This window comes from Plodia interpunctella, chromosome 1 (genome assembly GCF_027563975.2).
Source record: "Plodia interpunctella isolate USDA-ARS_2022_Savannah chromosome 1, ilPloInte3.2, whole genome shotgun sequence".
Classification (NCBI taxonomy): Eukaryota; Metazoa; Arthropoda; class Insecta; order Lepidoptera; family Pyralidae; genus Plodia; species Plodia interpunctella.
The window spans coordinates 9,944,879-9,968,123 of record NC_071294.1 but is presented as its reverse complement, the minus strand read 5'-3'; the positions used below and the strand labels follow the sequence as shown (position 1 = coordinate 9,968,123).

The 23,245-nt window shown below is 32.7% G+C and overlaps 4 protein-coding genes across 25 annotated transcripts in view; 3 read left to right on the top strand and 1 right to left on the bottom strand.

Moving 5' to 3' along the window:
• The window catches only part of Pde1c (Phosphodiesterase 1c), a 305,826-nt gene extending 300,618 nt beyond the window's left edge, over positions 1–5,208 (top strand). For all 21 annotated transcript variants that reach the window (XM_053744341.1, XM_053744357.1, XM_053744349.2 and 18 more), the window contains one exon: positions 35–5,208. In XM_053744341.1, coding sequence (XP_053600316.1) covers positions 35–96 — 62 coding nt within the window. In that variant the 3' untranslated portion in view covers positions 97–5,208. The remainder of the gene's footprint in view (positions 1–34) is intronic.
• Art3 (Arginine methyltransferase 3) lies at positions 5,198–7,033 on the bottom strand. The gene has a single exon (XM_053744437.2). The coding sequence runs from the start codon at positions 6,904–6,906 to the stop codon at positions 5,338–5,340; it is 1,569 nt and encodes a 522-aa protein (XP_053600412.1). The 5' UTR covers positions 6,907–7,033; the 3' UTR covers positions 5,198–5,337.
• Positions 7,034–7,148: 115 nt separating this feature from the next.
• Oseg5 (Outer segment 5) lies at positions 7,149–13,362 on the top strand. 2 transcript variants are annotated; one of them, XM_053749561.1, is made up of 14 exons: positions 7,149–7,320; positions 7,801–7,968; positions 8,060–8,166; positions 8,298–8,476; positions 8,552–8,641; positions 8,714–8,851; positions 9,347–9,471; positions 9,679–9,927; positions 10,021–10,181; positions 10,257–10,466; positions 10,631–10,775; positions 10,928–11,081; positions 12,561–12,701; positions 13,274–13,362. In XM_053749561.1, exons 1-14 carry the CDS (start codon positions 7,226–7,228, stop codon positions 13,319–13,321), a joined length of 2,010 nt encoding a protein of 669 aa, XP_053605536.1. In that variant the 5' UTR covers positions 7,149–7,225; the 3' UTR covers positions 13,322–13,362. The 2 variants fall into 2 exon arrangements, with proteins under 2 accessions (XP_053605536.1, XP_053605544.1); XM_053749569.1 differs by lacking the exon at positions 7,149–7,320 and adding an exon at positions 7,327–7,442.
• Positions 13,363–14,035: 673 nt separating this feature from the next.
• LOC128670802 (uncharacterized protein) lies at positions 14,036–22,968 on the top strand. The gene is made up of 4 exons (XM_053746784.2): positions 14,036–14,525; positions 14,980–15,237; positions 16,458–16,662; positions 19,266–22,968. The coding sequence occupies exons 1-4, from the start codon at positions 14,262–14,264 to the stop codon at positions 19,493–19,495; spliced, it is 957 nt and encodes a 318-aa protein (XP_053602759.1). The 5' UTR covers positions 14,036–14,261; the 3' UTR covers positions 19,496–22,968.
• The last annotated feature ends 277 nt before the right edge of the window (positions 22,969–23,245 follow it).

The window sequence follows — 23,245 nt, the reverse complement described above, 5'->3', positions numbered from 1 at the left end:
GAACGATTGAAATAACGAATAATATTTATTTCAGACGCCGAAGCCAGAGCCAAGCAAGAGGAAGAAGACGCGGCGCCCGCGCCGACAGAAGAATAATATATGGCCACACTTGTAAATAGTGTTAAATCTAGCTGTTACAATGTATTGTATTCTTTATTGTTCAAGAAGAGCTAAACTGTGCGTTCTGAAGTACGTAACGTACTTCTGAAGATTCAACAGGACTGATACTTTTAGCATTGATGGTAATTAAGTCATTTTAACAGTAGCTAAATGCCTGAATATTAATTATGTGACTAAAACAGTGAACTAAAGGATAGAATTGTCATCAACGCTAAAATATAATGGCTACTTTATGCTGAAGTAACAACATAGTAGACTATACCTAATTCTGCTGCAGATTATGTAATGTGTCACATTTTTATTGCCTTTTCAATGGCTACAAATGCTAAAATGTACGTTATAATATAAAAATATACCTAGACGATCTATTAATAAGTCGAAACTGCTGATATATTTCGACTCTCAATTTTAAATCTTAGAGCATAAATTAGCTTGTCGTCATAAAATATCTGTCTGATGCAACCTAGAAGCTGCAGCTAGGGTTGTTATTTCAGCATAAAACTAAGAAAAAAAATCAGATTCCTGATGAATTATTGAGTTCACTAGAATCCCCTGGGTAAGGCGAAGGGATTCTGGTGTACAAACTGCTAAGGACGTTACGACGCACAAATTATGAACTCTATAGCACAAAGCCTGAATTGTATAATATCTCTCTGTGGAAGACAACATAGTGAGCCATTTTTGTGAGGTGACCCTGCGGTCTGCCATTAGACTAAGATTGTTGTGATTTACCGTTTTATTTTCATTGAACGCTTAAAGACGATGTAATTTACTAAATAATGTCGTGAGAATACGTGAAGACAAGCAAGCAAGAGTATACTTAACTTAATATAAGTCTAGCTTAAAAAGAGCAACATCTGAGTACAGAATCAGTTTCCTCAATAACTATTTGTACGGTTTCTAAATATCATTACATCGCCTCTAAATGTTTCAACGTTGTAAATGTCTTTTGTTGCTCCTTCAATTGTTATTCTTCTTGTTATTCGATTATCAAGCATAGCCTAATATTTGTGAACAATATCAGATCTCTAATATAATATTTAAATGTGACTGCTTCGAGCAATGGGACAAGTCAATTAAAAACGAGAATTTGAAAAATTCTCCAATTTACGAAAACTAAAAAATATATTGAATAACGGCAATTTATTTTTTTATTAATAAATAAAAAATAATATTGATTTCAAACTCAAATTTCCTCATATGAGGAATATTTTTACATTCTTGTTTTTAATTGTCTATTCCCACCATTCCTGCTATGTGCTTATTTATATTATGTACCTACGTATAGTCGACCAACACAATTAACGCTATTGTGTCTGACAATTTTATCTTAGCTAAAGAATGTGTAATAATTTATTAATGTTGTACTTAATGCATAATAACGGTCGATTGTACAGCAAATGTACCTTTATCCAAACATACTCATTTGTACAAAATACTGACTTATTTCTTTTAGGTTTAAGAGCTAATATTGTAAGTACTTCTCTATGAACGCTGGTTACGGAGCAAAAAAATATATCCTATCATGTGCACTTCTCTTCTACGAAAAGAACACCTTAATATACATTATATAGAAAAATATTAACTACCTAATCAAATAATATACAATGCGTTCCTTCTATTTTTGCCGGTACGTGGAATTATTTACTTGGTAATTAATTCGTAATTGCTATATTTTTTAGGTTATAAATTATTATGTATGTCGACTCTATCAGTCATAATTTCATCATATTAAATAGTGATGTGATGACACGACTGATAGAGTCGACATGCTTGTTCCGTGTCGACAACATCCGACAACAAGAACAAGTCTAATCACGTCTTCTAAAAAATTGGCTACCTCAATGTGTTCATTGAGGTGTTTGGGCGCTCAGAATAAACGAACAGATTAGCAATTGTTTTCTTTGCAATTCTATTTTATCTAACCACTTATTATAGTGAATAACGCAAATTAACCACGGACCGAAAAGATATATAGGAACTATTAAAATACGTAGCTTAATTGTTAGAATAAATGAAACCCATATAAAAAATACGCTTATTAATTTTAATGTTTCCGATAAAATTGGAGTCTTGATATTTCTGACCAAATGTTATTTAACCGACATTAATTTCTAATTGCCATCTCAAATTCTAGATATAGGGGTAGCATTATTACCTATAGTTAGCTGAAAACATATTACAAAGTGTAAGATCAGCTATATTTACAAAACATGTAGCTAAAAATATGTAATATGTATTTACGTAATCTTACTAATTAATTATATGTATAATTCTTAAGTAGAATATTCGAGCCAAAATCTTGTTCGCGCTCAAAATCTGAATTGCTGACTAGGGTTACCAAAATCTGTTAACACACTGAAATTTATTGCTTTATCTTTAAAATATATTACTGATATTCACCTAGATGACGATAAGTGTAAATAGATAAATAAAATTTAAATGATTTTTACAAACTCTTGGATGTTTTCCCGTCATTTCTGGAAAGTAATTCCTGTATTATAATAATGGCAGTGTAATGATGCCCTTAATTGCCTTAAGACTAAAGAAGGAAAGCACCTATAAGTAAGCAAAGAGTGACGATTGGTAACCCTAGATGAAAATATAGTACCTTCGCGTAGACTGATGGATGGAGATTGGATGTAGTCTGAAATTATGCAGAGTATATGAATATGGAGAATATGTATATTATATTATGAAAAGAAAATTGTGAAGGACCTAACCTAATTGTACCGTCCTTCTGATAGTTTAAATGTATGTATTTACCAGGAATCCATATCTTTGCTATACAAAGATGGCCAAAGTGTAAGCCAAGAATAATCCTAATATAACAGAACGAGCTGTCAATGTTATATCACAGGCCTATTTCCTTGTAGGTACATGGGACCATTCTCATTGGATATCAAGTCGAAAACCATAATCATGATAATTTTAGGTCCCTACTATTATTTCTGGGATAGTAAGGTTAGGATAAACCCAACTGGTGACGCTTATTGTAGAAAAATAACAATAGAACTTTTTATAATATTTATCAACTATATAAATTATATAGAGTTTATGGATATTCTGTGCATTTAGTGTATCGATTCGTTGTTTTAAGAATAATCGATTAATAGTTGTAGTCGATGCCATTTTGATTGGGGATATAGCTTTATGAAGATGTAGAATTTAGAATACTGAGCCTTAAGGACATAATGTTTAATTGTGACTTGGTCGTTGTTTCTATATTTAGCTTACGGCTCATAAAGATACTTATAACGTACTGTAGGTACATTTTTACGAACCCTGATTTGAAAAAATCTTTGGCATTTTAAGTTCTCCGCTTATAACCCAAAATCTAGATAATATAGTTACAATATATTTCTTTTATGGAATAGAATCAACATTTACGCTTTTCTCGTTCTCAACACTATACTTAGGTAGGTACCTACCTACTCTAAGTAGGTAGGTATGTAACATTCCAGATATTTACATAAAATATAATAAAATGTTAAATGACTACATACACTTTTTCGTATACGACATCAATCAAATGGGATTGATAACACAAAAAATTGATTAAGTATGCAAAAAAGGACGTTATCCATCCTCCGATCTACTGAAGTCGAAAATTTCAGATTATTTTATATACTTACCTAAATAAATGTTTCATCCCTAATAATGAGCATAACATGTATTACGATAAACAAAGTTATCAGGATAACAAATATCTACACGAAATTAAAAAAAAAATAAAGTTTCGACGTTTATATATCGCTAAGAACACGTTTGATTTTTCAAATATAAAAACCTAAAAAAAGTTAAAGAAATCCATCTGTTTGTTCAAATCCACAGACAAACAGAGTCAAATTTTATATTAATTCGGGTTTAAAAATAGAATTCAGTTTGATTTAATTATATATAATTACTCATGAATAATACTGAAATATATTGTGAATGAATTATGAATAATTCTTAAATCAATAACTCCCGAATGGTTTTGTGGACTTTCTACCTAATAATGTAGTCTCTATAGTGAGCGTGATTGTTACAAATAATAATACAAGTAATTTATAGGCATCTGCATTTAATAAGTTTCCCTAAATAAAGGTGTTAAGAGGGCGTTCCCGGCACACTAGCGCCGCCATTTTCTTTCACATCTTTACCAATTTCTTTTAATCGAAGCGAAGTCTAAAGACAGACACAGGAGATTAAGCTGCACTAGTTATAGGTTTTTATTAGATAGTATAAAAGTTTTCCGTTAAACAAAATGTAGTCACAATTTACGACAAGGATTTTGGTGGTGACCGTTTCCTTTATTGTAAATTGTGGCAACTGTGTCCAATAAAAAACTATAATTAGGTACTAATAAAATCAATTAGTTAGTGTAGCATAATTTATAGTATCACATTTTTAGTTGTTGCTAATATTTGATGATGGCGCTAGTGTACCAGTTGGCCCAGTCTCGATGTCCCTACTAAATAAATTATTGTATATACATCTTAATATGCAGTTGTCAAAGCATAAGGCCCAATTAAGTAAGGCCGATTAAATAAGGCCGATTTTGGCCCAATATCGATAACTAGATAAAATGTTAGATATACCTACAATGTTTTTTTGTTTACTTTTATTATGAATCCTATCATCCTATACTACATTATCTTATACATTTTAAACGCATTTATGGAATAGAAATTCAAACCTACTAAGGTTTCATAAATGTGCAATTTTTAAGACAATGAGTAAAATTAAAAAGCTTGATTTTCACATTTTCGTGTACAGTTAACGAGACGTCAAAATAATCTGCGTGAACTCTATGCGATGGTGATAGCGACGTATTTTCAACGAATTTGGATGTCTTGACGTGTTGTTGACTGTGCCATGATTGAATTTTGCAATAATAGCACAAATGTTACTGGACAATTTTTTTGTGGCTATTGAACTGTCAATCTTATCCAAAAGTGTATGTATAAAATAATATTTACCAAAAACTTTAATGTGCAATCTCAAGTTGTGGTTTATTGTTTCTCTTTCTTGAATGTAAATAAAAATAAACACCTCTAGGTATGTGTAAATTATATGTAAAATAAAATAAACATTTTCGTAGAACATGCCTTTTATTTCAAGATAGAAATGGGAATAAACAGTATAAACCTTTACACAGATCTTTAAAGGCTTAAATATCAAACTAAACGTATAAAATTAAACTTATTTACAACATATACACTTATTGGACACTTAACTTAAAATGTACTTGTGATTTTTGCCAAACACATTAATTTGAACGGATAAAGCCCGAGCATCTGTTTTCTGTCTGCTGCATATAATAGTTCCTTCAATGACATCACCCTGTTTCACAGACTTACAATCTTTAAAATAAAAGACAGTTTGTTTCCAATGTGTTGGTGTAGTTTCAGGTCCAGTTGAGAAAGACACACTATGCGGTAAATCAAAAAATGTATCAAAATATCCAACTAGTGATGTCAGAGAACCATCTCTTGTTATTGGTAGCCTAAATTGAGAAGTGAAGTCCATGATGTCCGTATTACAAGTGTTTATATCTATTTCCTTAACCACACAGGCCTCTGATATTATATGTTTTGAGCCTACAATGTCAACGCTTGCTTCTCTTACCACTTCAGATTTCATACAGTTCATTTTGTACCCGTAAACATCTGACCAGTACTCAATAAGCTTCTTATGTGTGTCAACATCTCCACTTGCTACCAAACTTATATTACATTTATTTGGCAGCAACAAACCACCAGGTTTTAAACAGTGCTCTCTTGCATAAATAACACTATCTAACATTCCTTCAAATAACAAAAAGTATCCCATCCATTCAGATACAATAATGTCTACCTTCTCTTCAAGATTAGTATTCTCTAGCCGACCCTTAATTGTTTTTATAACATGGTGCAAGTTGTTTTCTCTGATTATATCCATTGCATGATAAATTACTTCGGACTGATCTAATGCATACACTCTCTTAGCTCCAGCTGTAGCACAAAACATTGAAAGAATACCCGTTCCACATCCAAGGTCCAATACAACTTTATCTTGTATTGTGTCTTTATTTTTCAATATTGCATCCCGATAACTTTCTGTGCGAACTTTATCAGATAGCATATCATAGTGAATACCAAAGTGAGCATAAGTGTTGAAGTATCCTTCATCATCTTCTAAAGGCACTTTAGAAACACAATTTATAATATGGTTGTCACCATTACCATTATTGCTCGTCTGGCCGCCATCAACAAGGGCTTTCATTGATTCCTGCATTTTGTTTATATCCTCTTTTGCCAGTTGTAGGTGTGTATTACTCTCATTAAGCTGCTCTGTCAAAGCTTGAATGGTTCTTTGTAGTTCAATGAAGTGGGCTTGGGAAAGAGTCACTAAGCCATTTTCTACATTGGCATGGTATGTCTTGGGAGAGCTTGGATTATCAATTAGAGAGTCAAAATCGAACATCAACCACTCATCGACTTCGTTGTCAACGGGCTTCATGTATTTTTCATCATCCCATAGAGGTTTGGAAGAATTCATAAGTTCCTCCGATTTAGGGTTATGTGTTTTGATGTAGTTAATCAATTTAATGTATGAATAACAATCCATGTTGAATTTTACTTTTAAACTGTTCAAATTAAAGTTGTGAACCGATTCGCAATGTTTTAATGCTAATTCCACAGTGGACAAGACTTCGGAGCAAAACAAACATCTCACCATTGTGTTACTTGTTTCCATCTCCTGCCAGTCATCTTCTTCAAAGTTTTCTTCATCGCTGCTTAGGTCTGGCACATCCGACATTTTTACTCGAGACTATAAATTGTAGTACGTTGAATTTTTAATAAATTTTTAGCCAAAATCAATACAGATTAAATTAACAAAATCAATGATGAAATTAACATGAACATGTGTTTTATGACATTGACATACAAACAATGTCAATGACTTTTTCACTTTGACGCATCATAGACAAAATTTAATACTGTTCATTTCATTCGTTTAGAAGCGCGAATTTCGTAATAAATCAAAACAATGTTACCATGGTTTCCATAATAAATACAACAAAGTTAAACTGAAAGCTGATTGTAATAAACAGTGCTGATTGCATTCTGTAATTACAATGAAATTGAAAATATCTTCATTCAAAGAACCAAAACACGTCGGAGTAGTAGTTTGCGTCAATTGGAATAATACAGAAGATGTATTTTCTTGTGGGTAAGCTATGACATCAGTCGATTCAGTACCTACTACATATACACTTACCTTTCATTATATAGTAATTATACTATTATTAGCAGTCCAGCTTCGCTCGGGTGGACCATCTTTAACATTTAGTGGTATGAAAAATATATAACAAACTATTCTCAAACTTATATGTATAGGTGTATTAGTGTACGTATGTATAATCGGTTTAGCCATTTCAGAGTAGTATGGCAACTAATAAATATGTAGGATATTTATAAACGTTTATATGTATTAACAATTTCGTCTCACAGTGTTAGTTGCCAACTAAATGCCAACCAACACTACATAATAGAGCTATCATGAATTCGATTATATCGTCCGTTCAAAATGTCATCTCTCTACATTGATCCACTTGGCTTCTCTTATTGGCTACTTTGTATACCAAGCTTTATTATTAAAACAATGACATGATATTGATATAGAAAACTGGTTGCGTATTACTATTTTCAGCGATGACCACAAGCTGCTGAAATGGAATTTAGTAAATAGCGAATGTATGGTGGTAACCACTTTCGCCGAAGACTTTTATCCAACAAGTATGCACTTGTTTCCAAAAATAAATCTAGGTGGGAATAAACATCAGCATGATGTTATTTTAATATCTACAGCCGATGGAAAGTAAGTGCCTACATAAGAAGAATACATGTTTAAAGTGCCTATTATTGAGTTATAGTTACAAATTTATTTATTTATTTCATATTTATTACAGATTTCATATAGTAAATCATAATGGAAGGATAGAAAAGAGTGTTAATGCTCATCAAGGTGCTTGTCTTAGTGCTCAGTGGAGTCCGGATGGAGCAGGTCTTCTAACAGGTGGATAATAACTACAGTTTTTAATCTATTGTTGTAAAATAATAAAAATATTACAACTTAAAAACGTTAATTAGGTAGATATTATTATTGTAAGTAAACTCACACTAAAAAGTAAAATATATAATTTTCAGCTGGTGAAGATGGGTTTGTAAAGGTGTGGTCAAGAAACGGGCTTTTAAGATCCACAATAGTTCAATCAGACGCACCATGTTATAGTGCCATATGGAGCCCTGAAAGCTCTGCCATACTGTACACTAAAGGAAATTTCCTTATAATTAAACAATTGAATTCTAATTCTAAGATAACGAAAGTAAGCAATGTTCGTAATAGTTAATTAATATAAATACCTACACTTTATTTTGTCTTATATTAATCATATTTTCAGTGGAAAGCCCATGACGGTCTCATACTTTGCGTAGCATGGAATGCAAATAATAATCTTATTTTGTCTGGTTCTGAAGATGGCTTTTCTAAGGTAAGTACACATTTGTTGAAACATATTTATTGACACAAAAAACAATTATGCACTAACTTATTTTTTTTACAGATTTGGGATACATTTGGTCAGCAAATATCAGTAAGCGTCAAACATGACCAACCTATAACAAGTGTTAGTTGGTCTCCGGCAGGAGATCTTTTCGTCATCGGAAGCTTCAACTTAATACGATTGTGTAACGCTAATGGAGTAAGTTAATATTTTTGAATTGAATTGATCCTATCCATATTTTTATATACAATGAAATATGACTACTATCTTATATAAATAGTTATAATGAAAGGTACAATGACAGTTTAGTTTAATAGGATTGGCTATATTTGTATATTTAACTTTAATGACAATTTATCTATTACCACTAGAAAATACACATAATTTTTAATATGGCGGCTAGTATCAAGTTATTCCACAACTTGAACACACACAAATTCAAATTCAAAATTCAAATTCAAATCATTTATTCAGAAATTAGACCTTCACAGGCACTTTTTCTCGTCAATCTTTATATTTATAGTTATTTCTCACAAGCTACAAACTACTGGCATTTCGGAACGACCACTGCTGAGAAGAAATGCCGAAAGAAACTCATTTGAACAGTGTTGGTCCCTATCATGCCAGATCGGCTTACCATTATAAAAATATGTATAGGTAAGTATACAAGTATAAAAGGCTATCACTTTTTAGTGGTCACATTGTCTCGAACGTCCAGCCACTGGGAGCATATACAATATTGCGTGGTCGTCAGAGGGAACACAACTAGCAGCTGCCTGTGCAAACGGCCAAGTCATGTTTGCTCATATTATAGACAGGTACATGTGTTCTGCAGTGTTCTGTACCTACCGGGTCTTGTACTAATACTACAGAATGCTGGAATTACGCAATTAAAATTATTAAATGTACATTAATATCGACAACACACAATTATTATTACTTATCGAGTTCCCAAAGTTGCTTTTGTTAAATAAGTGTCTAGTCATAAAGTTAAGTCCTTTACTTGTTTCCTTTTTCTTTTCTAGAGAATACACATGGAAGAACTATGCATGTACACAAACAGGTCGCAAAGTGATATCAATCAAAGACATTATAACTGAGCAAAGTGACCAACTTGACTATCCGGACAGAGTTATACAAATTGCCTTGGGTTTCAACCATCTCGTAATAGCTACAGTAAAACAGTGCTTTATACATAAGCTTAGCTCATGGAATACACCAGTCACTTTTGATCTGAAAGAAGGAACTATTAGTATGATTTTGCTTTCAGAAAGGTATTTTTATGAGTTATTCTAATTATTGTAAAACTTTAGTTCTTGTCTTCCAGGCGTAGAAAGAGTTATCATAAAATATTTGAATGATTTCAGATGCTTGTGCGTAGTTGAAAGGGCTGGTTTATCAGTTTACAGCTATATGGGTCGATTACTAGCGAGTCCTCGATCGGGGGTTCGTCCAGATACTTTAGGTCGTGCAGCTGTATCTCTTGGACCTGATGCTTTGGCTGCGATTGATCAAACTGATCGAAAACGTAAGTTACCAATGTAAAAAAGTTACTAATGTAAACCAATGAAAATTTAATGCAATATTATTGTTCATGTTTTAGTTATCCACGTATTTGATTTACCCACTGGGCTCATAGTCAGAAGCTCCACGGATAACACGGTAACAAAAATGACACATAAGATGACGGTCTCAACTATTGCCCTGAGTCAATCAGGACCAATCAATGAGAGACAGCTAGCGCTTCTGGATTACAATAGAGATTTGTATGTCGTCACTGTCAAAGATCCCAAACCTAAATTCATGAAACTCGGTAAGTAGAATTAGGGATCATAAAAAACCCATTATATAATTTTGATGATATCAATTTAGGAACTTTGCAAGTAACTGACGAAAATGCTACTGTTAAAACTTTATAATGTCTTAAAATATTTCTTTTTGTGATTGAAAGAGAAATGAAATCTTATTTTTATACAGGTTCTCAAATCTTAAGCATTGCCTGGAGCAATGAAACTGAACTTTTAGTAGGATTGAGGGCAAATGGAGTTGTAGCTTGGTGCTGTCCTCGTGCTGCCACTCAGCCAGACTGGCTTGCTTTAACTACTTTAACAAAGGAAATCTCGTAAGCACAGTTTGATAAAACTGTTATTTGATTAAAATGTAAAATCACGAAATGTAAATAACAAATAGTTTTTTGTTTCCCTTATTTTTACTAGCTAAAATTGATAGGCTCGGCTCAATTGACGCATCATTATATTAATAGTGCATTTTCAGAGATCTTGGCCGTAATCCTATCGTGTTATGTGTGGAAGATGGTATTGTACAAGTGTGTCGAGGCAATGGTTCTCTGTTACATGTTTCTTTGGCTGCTTTTCCCGAAAAGCTTTTGAAGCATATCGCAGCAAATATGTGGAATGCTGCTTTACAGGTAATAAATACAATACCTAATACTTGTATAATTTTTCTTAATACCATTAAAATTCGGAAAAGGGGTTTGAAGATTTTACTATGGAGCGTGGCATACCTACTGCCGCCATTTTGATTTTTTTTCAAAATCGCGGCCAGCCATGAAACTTTTATAAATCGATAGCTGACATTAATGCCAACAAAAAATATTAATTCAATGACCTTCATAAAGTGTCAGGTTTCCGAGAAAATAACCGTCAAAGTTGATCACGTGATTTTTTTTTTTTTACTATAATCCCATCTATTTGGTATATATGTGTAAACATACACAAAATATTCTAATAGGTATAGATAATATTAATAATAAAACATAGATAACTATGCCTCATGATATTTCTACATGTTGCGGCTACTATGTACTTAATAAGAATATTTCATACTACGACAAAAAAGTCAATGGTGACGTACTGTTCATTAGGTATTGTTTTAGGTGTTATATATAACAAGAAAATAGATTATATATTGTATTATTCTAATGTGCAAGCGAGACGGAAGGGGGGGGGGCACCTTTATACCCCCCGACCGCTGCACTCAGTTGTTGCTACCTGTGTTCTTTCTATGCGGGAGTAAACGCCTCTCTGTGCGAGTTATTCGTTATTTAGTATTTGTATTGATGTTAGGAATGTGATTTTTGTGTTTGTAGTCTCAAAAGTGTTTAAATTGTGTATACTAAAATCATGATGCCTTAAAATGTTTATCGGGCAATAAAAATACTGTTCCTAAACTGTACTTTTAATTTTTTTCCCTTTTGTGCCAATGTAAAAATAAATCCAGGTTTATATAACTATTTTCGCAAAGAGAAATTGTAGTAGGTAACCATAAAACTATGCCACAATATAAATGTAAAGAGAATTTTTAATTTTATGATTATTCCTATCTTATGTTATGTAGTAAATGGTTTTACAGAGGTACCTATTACTTTTATTTACCCTATAATGTCAAATGTCATATTAAATCAAATGACGATACTGCACTCACACATAGATGGTCACAAAATATGTTATTAAGTTGAAAAATATATCCAGATACAATGCAACATACATATTTGTTCTAAAAGTTATTTTTTTTAACATCTTGATTCATCAGAACACATACCCTTGCTTATAATTATGGATGTCACGTGATCAACTTTGACGGTTATTATCTCAGAAACCTGACACTTTACGAGGGTCATTGTTTTAATATTTTTTGTTGGTATTAATGTCAGCTATCGATTTATATACGTTTCATGGCTGGCCGCGATTTTGAAAAAAAATCAAAATGGCGGCAGTAGGTATGCCACAAATCTTCAAACCCTTTTATTTGCTCAATTAAATAAAGTAGATAATACAGTATAATCAAATCACAAGTACATGTACTCGTATGTTGTTTAGTAGAATATGTTAGTAGTGTACTATAATTTCATCTATTTTCTTGTTCAAAGGCCTTTGTTGTATTACAGTTATGCAGAACAGTTGAGGACGAGACATTATGGGCATGCTTAGCCGTATTGGCTTGGCAACATCATCAGCTTGCTGTAGCTGAAGAAGCGTTTGCCCTCATTCATCAGTATCAACAAGTGTGCTACATACAGCATCTCAGGGTTTGTAAATGGGTTTTTAAATCTAATTTTTAAAGGGCTTTTATCTACATAGATATACTAGCTCTATCGTACCCTATAAAAGGAACTCATTACTGAGGTGATAATAAAATAAATGAGTTTATCTACACACACATAATTATGATTATAAAATCCTATATAGTATTTTCAATATTTACTTTAACATTTCACATTATGGTTAGATTAATTCATTAATCTTAACTAAATAACTTTTGTCGATTAATGGATGAAATATAATTAGGCAATGATATAACTGGCTAGCCACAATGGCGCTGGTGTGGAATATAAATTTAAAATTATATTTTGTAAAGGGTAAGCCCTTCTGGCATGATAAGGATCAACACTATTTGAATGAGTTTCTTTCAGCAGTGGTCGTTCCGAAATGCTAGTAGTTTGTAGCTTTGGTAAATATCATTTAATTTAGAATATGACGTGAAAAAGTGCTTGTGAAGACCTAATTTCTGAATAAATGATTAGATTTTGATTTTGATATAGCATTTAACACATCACGTTTTTCCTGCCATTACCTATGTAACAACAACTTTTTTTTGCAGAATACTATTCCTGAGAAATTATCAACAAACGGATTAAAAGTAAACTAAATACTGTAAATAAACATTGAATTACACATTTTAGAGATCAATTTATTGTTTTTTTTTTAACAATCCTATTTCGATAATTAATCATACCTACTTCTTTCCCACCAATGCTAATGGGAATGATTTTGTTACTCATGTAGATTATTTCTTACTGTTTCCATTGAACTAACACAGTAGAAATCACCCTTCAAACCTATATCGTGCATTTTGCATGTTAAATAAATATAAAGCTTCCTCTTGAATCAAAATCTGGTGCAGTTTTATAGAAGATATTCTATAAGAATACATAGTGACATAGTCACTATGTATGCTATGCAGAAAGCTACTTTGTTTTGTACTATATATTGATAATGGATCACTCTGTCAGAGTAGCTTACTAATTCCATGTATTGATTCCACGAGTATTGATTATGATTTTAAGTTTTTTTTCTAGTTACTTCTATACAACATGTTTCATCATAATATAATATGACATCGAATTCTGTAACCTAAAATAAGTATTCAATAAAGTTTACCTAGTTTAATAAGTACATAAGTATTCATTTAAAAAAACAAGCCAATAAGGTACTCATGAGTATTTTATAATGAAGGAAGAATGTACTCTATGGTGCGATTTTCATTCGCTTGCTCTAGTTCACTCATTCAATCAAATCTACTCCTTCAGCAACCTCCTTCCTTGCTCATTCCCCTGCCTCTTAACCTCAATCAGTCGTTCGTTTGTTCAGTCAGTCAGTTGGTCTGTCAATGTGGAGTTAAGATGTTTGTTTTGTTTCGTGAATATATTCCCGAAACAATTAAAAAGTTCTGAATAAATATTGCACATTAAAGAACAAGGACCGTGTAAGTTTGATGTAAAAACCATTTAAAGTGTTCTTACATTATAATCGGATGTGATAAACGTGGCCCAATTTCATTTTTTGAAAGAAAGTTTTACATTTTATAAATGAAAATGTGGTTTCTTAGAACAAATGTTGTGTTAAGTGTTCTAGTATATGTGAACGGTGATTTTAGCGAGTTAGATAATACAATAACTAGTGTGCATTCTCTGGAGTTGACGCAGTCTTTGAATTTGGCTCGTCAGGAGTTGATCCAGGATGCGTGTGCGCGTTTTCCACCAAAGTTAAGCTTAGACGAGCTTCCACCAAGTAGTATGGAACACATTTTAATTGATGACACCCACAAGTTGCTGTATTGTTACGTGCCAAAGGTGAGAGTTCAAGGTAGACTTGTGTTCATAGATGAAACTGACATGTGCATGCTAATTGTTTTTTTAGAATTGTATTTGTTGAGGATAAAAATTAGCGATTTTGAAGCACCTAGATGACAGTAAAAAATTTCTTAAAAATTCCTGATAGATAAATTATAATAAAAATAATTAAAACTAATCTATCCAGGTAACATTTGAGTGGGAAACTGAATCAATTTTATTCTTTGAAGATAAAAAATAAATAAAACCATAATTTATCTTTGTCAATTAAGATGTTACAATTACAAGATAAATTATGGTTTTATTTATTTTTTATCTATTATTGTAAGTATATAGATAATATGTTACTGACAAACATTTGGCAAAGGCCTTTTGTTTACAAGTAACTTTATGCCTTATATTGTTATCTAGATAACAAACTCTAAAAAAAATATTTAATTTTTTCAAAATTCAGGTGGCATGCACAAACTGGAAGAGAGTCCTAATGGTTTTAGGGGGTAAATGGAATGATACTGATATCTTATCCATCCCGCCCAGTCTCCCCCATACCCAGGGGATGTTCAAGAACCTGAGCATGGTTCCCCCAGCGGAACGGGATTCAATGCTGGAGAATTATCATAAGATGATCATAGTAAGGAATCCATTTGAAAGATTGCTCTCTGCTTATCGGAATAAGCTAGAAGGCGAAACCCTGACTGCTAAATATTTTCAGGTAAGCTTTATAATACCCTTCACATAGTTATATAATTGGCTATGTAAAATGTATTTACATAGCTACATATTTTTTAAACTTTATTGTTCAATTAAAACCATCATCATCACCATTTATACATCACCACTGTTTTGGCACAGGCCTTTATTATAGATGGGTAAGGAGTTTGGTTCATAATATGACCCATCACATGGTCTCATTGCAGATTGCTAAGTTTTAACTACAACTTGGAACACATTTAAACATTTTCGGTCACCCATCCAATGACCGACCATTGTGAGAGTGACTTGCCATGACCGCTGAGCGCGCTAACCACTGCACCTCCTCTCTGCTTTACCCCAGAAAAAACATACATACATATACAAGATTATCGCAGCTGACCTTTGGGAGAAACATAAATTTGTTTGGTCCTCCAATGCTAATGACAAGACAATTATCAATGAACTTGTACAATTTTGTCTCAAAGAGCTTCATTTAACATAATTGTTGATAAGATAAAAAAAGAAGGATATTTTTATGAAATCGCTGGTTCATATTTATGTCATTGGTACTTTGTATAAAAATAAAAATACATGAATGAGAACTTATTTGCGAATTATTCTGCTATTCACTGTATCCAATTTGTTAATTCATGTAGTATCTAATTGTTCAAAAATCTAAATTCACTGATATTGGTCATATTTATCTGTATTTTTTACTGTAACAATATATGTTAAATAAATAGGTAATAATAATGACCTTTTGATATTTAATCTAAAGGCTAAACATAGCTTTAGAGTATCGCTATTCTTGACTCTGTCCACCCCGCAAGGGATAAAGACGTAATACTATATAAGTATTTGAAGCGGTGATGGTCCAGTGGTTAAGGCCGTCCGCCTGTGATCTCGTGATCAAAAGGTACCCGGTTCGAGTACTATCGGTGCCATATCAGGTTTGTGGCGTATTTGCCAATCTGACGCATGTATAGTAGACTTTATGAAATCTTATTTAATTAATACATGCGTATATGTACTGCTTCAAGAAAAGGAAAACATCGTGAGGAAACCTGCTCACTGGTTAACAGTTTAAGTTCACTAGTCTGTATGCTAATCGCATGTTACTAGACGCGGCAGGTAGTCGTATAGTCATGTCAGATGCCGTTAAGTGATTGACACCAGTGTTAGCAATTAGCACACTCGTAAAAAAAAAATATCTGTACAAATAATCATTCTTTGTTCTAGGAGCGCGTTGGCCGTCGTATAATCAAGGCATACCGCGAGAATCCCTCAAACGAGTCCCTAGAATTAGGCAATGATGTGACGTTCAAGGAGTTTGCTCTGTTCCTCACCAGTAAGCTGGAAGAGTTGGCCGATGTCGCGAATAATGAGCATTGGCAGCCAATCACAGATCTGTGCCATCCGTGCCTCATAAAGTACACTTTAGTTGGTGAGTATTGTTCGTGTGGCCTGCTTTAGAATAACGCCAATCCTCACCGTGTCCTCCAAAAACTGCATCCAGATTGATAAACTAGGACGAATCGAGATTAAAACGAATATGATGACGTATACAGATGTATTCTTCTTTTTTTATATATCTTCTTCTGGAGGGGAAATAGCAGAAAATTATATTCATTTCGAAGCGAGCCAATCACATTGCGCCATTGTAGCGCAACGACAACCACCCCGCAATGTGATTGGTTCGCTGCGTCTCACTTCGAATCGATTCGATGGTGAGAAGTGAAATGCAAACCCGCACTAACCCCTCTGCTGTGACAATAACAACTTACTGGTGCGAACCAATCACATTGCGGTGTGGTTGTCGTTGCGTCACAATGGCGCAATGTGATTGGTTCGCTGCGTCTCACTTCGAATTGATTCGATGGTGACAAGTGAAATGCAAACCCGCTTTTCGCCTACAGTTGCCTTGTCATTGGACTCAATTGATTGTTCTATGGAGCAGGACGAGGGTCAGTGAAGGTTGAAGATTGTAGTGGATGTCGTACGAAGCTATTAAGGGACACAATAGCGTTAACCCAAAGAAAGGTTGGCGTTAGTCCGATTGTAAAATCACAGCCAACATTTTTAGGTTTATGTTTACTTTGACCCCTGAACCATAGGCTTCGGCATCGCAACCCGGATTGGAATCGGGAACGAGATGAGAGAGATAGTTATAGTGCATCACTTTCTAGTGTTCGAATAGTTGTTGCAAGAGCGGAATTATTTTTAGAATATGTTAACTGGCTGTAAGTATGTTAGTAAGATCTCTCTTATCCAAGCGATTTCCTGGTTTCTTTCTTAGCTGTAAAGTATTATAAGATTGTTTTAAATTTATAGGGAATTAAATACCTATACCACTTTCGCAGTTGTTTCAAATACATATTTTCTTACAAATAGTAATTGTTACTCATAAGAGTAATTATCATGCCTAAATGTTTATTAGTCTATTTCTGTAACACATCATAAATGCTGTGAACATTATGTTAGTTAAGAAAGCCGGCTTTATATTTTATATTATCATATTATCACACACATAATGAAGAAGCTAGAAAACCTGGCGTATATATTGCGCCCTAGAATAAGACCATATCCTTCCGCGGATGTCGTACGAGGCGAATAGAAACAACTTTGACATCTTAAGCAACAATAGCTGAATCAAGGAGTTGATTTCAGGTCTTAACAACGCAGCCGAATTTTCATTTAATTAAACATTATTTTTTTATCCGGATCCTGGGCTTCGCGGCGTCACAGCCGAGAATAAAACTAGAGACACTGAAGTACTTATAAACTGTCAAATAAAACATAGAATAAATTTAATCGAGTCAGTTGGAATGTATAGGTATTTATTTACAAGTTTTACACTTGTCAATGGATCGTCATTGATTATTCAGAATTGCGTGTCTCAACAAATTGTAGTTACCTATTTACTTAACAAAAAAACACATCGGTTAACAATCACACAATTAATTTAAAGACGAGTGGTGCACTTTCATTCACCACATTCCAATTGCAAATTGCATAATTAGTGTGAATGAATGGTTACAGTTACAGTGTGTTAACACGAACACACTGTAAATTCAGCCATGCTTTTTGATATTGTATTTTGTTCATCCAATCCACAGACGGGTTTACCGCACTTCGGAAAAATCGAGAAAACTTACAATTTTGAAGAAAACAGAGTAGATAGAATACTCGATTAAATTCTCTTTCGAATAAAAGAAACTAAATCAAAATCGGTTCAGCAGTTTAGCTGCTACGATGCAACAGACAGACATACAGATCCACAGACACGTAAAACTCCCTCTGTCGCCGGGGGTTAATAAAACAAATTCGTTTATGCAATTGACATAACTAAAGATGCCTTGAAAGTTTTCTTCGTTTTAGTGCCAATAAAACCAATTGCCGAATGACGACATTGTTTTAACTGACAGAATGTAATGCCAATAACACACTGCCCTCTTTTACAAGCTTTTATTGTACGTCTGTCTGTAATCCAGTCTTGCAAGTTGTATTTGACCCATTTTAGACCGGTTTCTGGTTGATTTTTTGCATGCAATATGCAAATCTGATGACAAACAAAGCAATGTTACAGGTTGCATGGAGACGACCAAGTAGGAGGAAGGAAGTCTTATAAGAAAGCTCTCTCATTCTTCACGCGATTTAGGTTACATACTCGATTGTGCTGCGAAAAGTTATGATTGCCGATTGCTATCTTCAAGATAACGATAGGGAAAAATACCTACCTACGTGACAGTTTTTAGTATGTTAGTGAAGTGCTAGGTTACGTTACTAACCCTACGCATGAGAGAAGAAACGACAGATGTAGACCTTACCCTTGATCAACTTTTACAAGCTACGGAAGACGCAGCCATCATATATATTTTTTTCACTCTCAGACCAGCATGAAAAAGACCTGCACGGTAATATGTACAGTCGACCGAAGGTGGAGTTAATGCATTGGTCTTTTCTTTATGCGGTGGCAATAGCGGCGAATTTGCGATAGGTTTGTGTGCTACCGACAGTACAACAACCAATTTTCCTTTATATTTTCAGGTAAGTACGAAACGCTGACAGACGACACACTACTCGCACTACACACAATAAACGCAACCCACGTGAAATTCCCGGACATGTACCATACGTCCGGGACTTCGGACAAGCTATACGATTATTTCTCCCAGCTCGACCTGCCCCTCATCAGGAAGCTGTACAAACTATATCTTCATGACTACAGGATATTTAACTACGATCTGGATAACATTGTTGGGTTTGATTTAGGCTAGTATTTTTTTTAATATTGAATTTTCAAGCAAAAGCAGTCTCATACCGATGGGTTTGTGTCCGGGCAAAAACGTTAACCCGTGTGCAAACCCAGTTGACAATAACTATTGTTCTATAGTTCAACACACGACTATGTAGTTGACAATATAATTGATACGACCATCTATTTGTATTGCGGTCAAATAAATATATATATATATAACATTAACATATTCTTCAAAATCTTAAAAAAATTTTATTCTTCAAAATTGTTTATATATATATATATATATATATATATATATATATATATATATATATATATATATATAAACAATTCATGGTATTTAGGGGTACATTAATAATATTTTATTTTTTGACTAAGATTTTGAAGAATATGTTCACATAGAATTAAGAACTTATGGCCTTAAACATAGGACATTTTGTTGACGCTATGTCTAAATGTTAATGTATAACTTAATCTTCCTCAGCAATCGCACTATAACGAAAAGCGTACAAAAATCAATCTTATTACTTGTTGAGTTTAACAGCAAACACAACACATCAATAGAGATATAGAGGTTCATGCAGGGTAACTCGATGTGCTGTTGACTGTACCTATACGTTATATTAGTCCTTTGTGCGTTGAATGTATAGGTATTTTTTTTGTTGGTTTATTTATAACCAAATTACACCTAAGATTACTGTAGCTCTTCGTTATTTCTTGTTTATTTTCAATTTTGCAGATATTCGACTTACATTGTAGACTTATCTGTTTATGAGATAAAATTGAATAGGTATTTATTACCTACTAATAAAACTCAGATGACAAGGTCAGAGAATTGTAAAAAATGTGTATAATCCCGATTATATATATATATATATATATGTGACTGTAATATTGCACTTGGATTATTTACGAAGATTTCAAGTCAGTTGGAAAGTCCATTTAAAGAATATATAAAAAATATTACTTAAGTAGTATCTCTATAGTTTTTTTGCGAACATATTACCTTCACTTCTATGTGTGAATATGGAGCGTTTGGACGAGTCTAAAATGTGTGATTTTTGTTCATTATCTTTGAAAGTATTGTCGTTATTATATATATTATTATTATATTATTATTATTATATTATCGCACTATGTTTTTCATTGGAAAAACCAGTATTAAGGTCAAATAGACATCAAAATAAAAAATTGTTTTGTACCAACTATAGTATATTCTTTGTGAAAAACATCGCATTTAAAAACTTTACATACAATGTAAATTAATGCAAAATTTTTAGTCATGAGACTAAATGACGTCTAAAACTTAGAAATCTAAAGGTATTCTGTATAGCGTTTCTTATTAACGTGTAGCCTAGATCGTAAAACTAATTGTCTAGCATTATGTTGGATAACAGTACAATGGAATATTGTTATAGCTATAGCGGTCTCAAGATCGTCCGATAAATAATTACATGTCATTAACTGGAATCTAATGATTCCACCAGCCTTGCTGGCGAGATGATACGATAGGTCGTTCGTAATACAGTCATTTAATATCATTTTAGAGCGTTTTCGACCGTAGTTTTTCTTCTCCACTTTGTCAGCCTGCAGTCAGTTAGACCATTACCAATTTATAGTTAGTTTTCGTAATTCGCAATTTTCTTTCAGGCAATAAAGGTTTCCTTTATTAGGAATAAGGATTAATGTATAGTAATACAAATAATAATAATTTTATTTCATCTTGTATGATTTCAGAATCTCAGTTAATTTTTTAATAATAATAGCGTTAGTTTATTTTTTAATAATAATAGCGTTAATTAATAAATATGTATGTACTGTCGGCATCAATTGTATATCAAATGATCGTCTAGAGTACCTAGTCAAATGATCTGAAAAATATAAATAAGCAATTTGATATAGCAACCAATACGAGCAAGCTAAAATAATATTTATTGACATAAATTTTTAACTCGACTTAAATATAATACAATATGTTGATTATAAGATGTTCTGACCACCTTGTGTGCCGACAAGAATAATATAATGCTATTGCTGCGTACCAAATTTTAGTTTTTCAGATAATTTTGACTGTTCTACGAGTAGGCGCTTATCATTTTGACGCTGACTGTACTGTATTAACGATTTTTTTAATATGCGAGCAAATTCCAGTCTAATATTTATATCCAAAACATGATCGATGCCCAATTTTCATGGACGAAACTTTTGTTTATAAATTGATTGACGATAAAAAATGTAACAAACATTAATTATTGATAACAGAACATAATAAGCGTGCGACTACAGAGTTAAAATAAATCGATAGTATATGTAATGTGATAATGGTACGAGTATATTGAATGTAGTATGGTATGTGCAATATTGAATGCATCATAGAGACCTTTGACAAAAAATACAAACGATTTCTTCGAAACTTCCACTGAGAAACTTTTTTGATGACCTGTGGCGTGACAGGTCATGTTCGAGGTTGGATTCCCAGTGCGGGCAAATATTATTGTTTATTTTTAAGATAAGTACATATAGGCTAAAGGGTTAGTCGTTTTGATGGGCTATTTTGTCTATCGGACAAGTTTAGTCTCGCCCTTGTATTGTTAGAATGAATATTTACTATTTTATATATTTGTATAGGTAAGTACTATACATATATTTGTATATTTCATATTCGAAACCAGCGTAGGTACATATATTTTATTAATTTACTTATTAATGAAGGAAACGTGCAATTTCCAAATATTTTTTTTTACTTTGAATTTTGTAATTTAAGCTATGTGGTGCTAAAGTGTAGAATTACAATAAGTAGTACTTACGTGTTATATTTGTAATAGAAATATTGTTCCTACAAGTACATATTTCCTAGACGCTTTTTGTTAAAAATAAATGAAAAGTTTCTGGCGAATATATCATTTAGTTGGTATTTTTGATTGATAACACAGTTAACTTTATTTATGTGAACATTTATAATAAAATAAAACAAGGCATTGTATAAGTTTTAAATAAATAAAATATTCTTTGATGACAATTAATTTATTATAACTTAAATTGTTATTATTATTATTTTAATGTATACAATAAATTACAAAGACACTAGTAATACTGACGCTACGAAAATATGATTTGTCTTATGTCCCTGTGGAATTGAGGCGTGATGAACGGTCTTGGTACTTTCATTGACACATCGCAGTAAACTTCTATGTTTGAGTCGCAGAGTCTTACTTTTTCTAGCTTCAAACTCGACCTTTGACGGAGATACTCTTGCAACTCTGGGTCTGTCTGTTGAATCTGGGCTAGAGATTGGTAATCAAAGGGCGCTGCAATTTTTGAAATTTCTTAGATTCGAGGAAGACTATCGGCTCGTACATTAACCTAAAAGATTTCCACAATGACCGGTCCTTTTAGCAGCAATTTTAAATATATTGTTATTAATTGATTTTATGTCCGTATTGTTTGTTCGAAATATTGTTACTTGCGGGATGCTCATACTAACTGAATTGTTACTTTCTTTTTTATTGTCTGGTTGTGTTTAAGATGTTTAGAAATTTGCGTGTAAATGTTTAGCAAAATATCTTTCCATCTAAGTATACGACTGTATTTTTAACATTTTAATTTGTAGCGTGTGTATACATATATGTTATCTAATCTATATTTGATTAACCAACTGTAACTATTAACCTAATTATGACAATTAACAAACACAATGTAAATTAAAAAAAATATTTTTTAAAAGTAGGCAAAGATTTCCAAAGTTTGCTGTGATAAACTACAAATA

Coding starts and splice junctions, on each gene's coding strand:
- Art3 (XM_053744437.2), bottom strand. CDS start 6,906: ATGTCGGATGTGCCAGACCTAAGCAGCGATGAAGAAAACTTTGAAGAA.
- Oseg5 (XM_053749561.1), top strand. CDS start 7,226: ATGAAATTGAAAATATCTTCATTCAAAGAACCAAAACACGTCGGAGTA. Junction 9,472..9,678: donor TTTGCTCATATTATAGACAG/GTACATGTGTTC, acceptor TTTCTTTTCTAG/AGAATACACATGGAAGAACT. Junction 11,082..12,560: donor TGTGGAATGCTGCTTTACAG/GTAATAAATACA, acceptor GTTGTATTACAG/TTATGCAGAACAGTTGAGGA.
- LOC128670802 (XM_053746784.2), top strand. CDS start 14,262: ATGAAAATGTGGTTTCTTAGAACAAATGTTGTGTTAAGTGTTCTAGTA. Junction 14,526..14,979: donor TGTATTGTTACGTGCCAAAG/GTGAGAGTTCAA, acceptor TTCAAAATTCAG/GTGGCATGCACAAACTGGAA. Junction 15,238..16,457: donor TGACTGCTAAATATTTTCAG/GTAAGCTTTATA, acceptor TCTTTGTTCTAG/GAGCGCGTTGGCCGTCGTAT.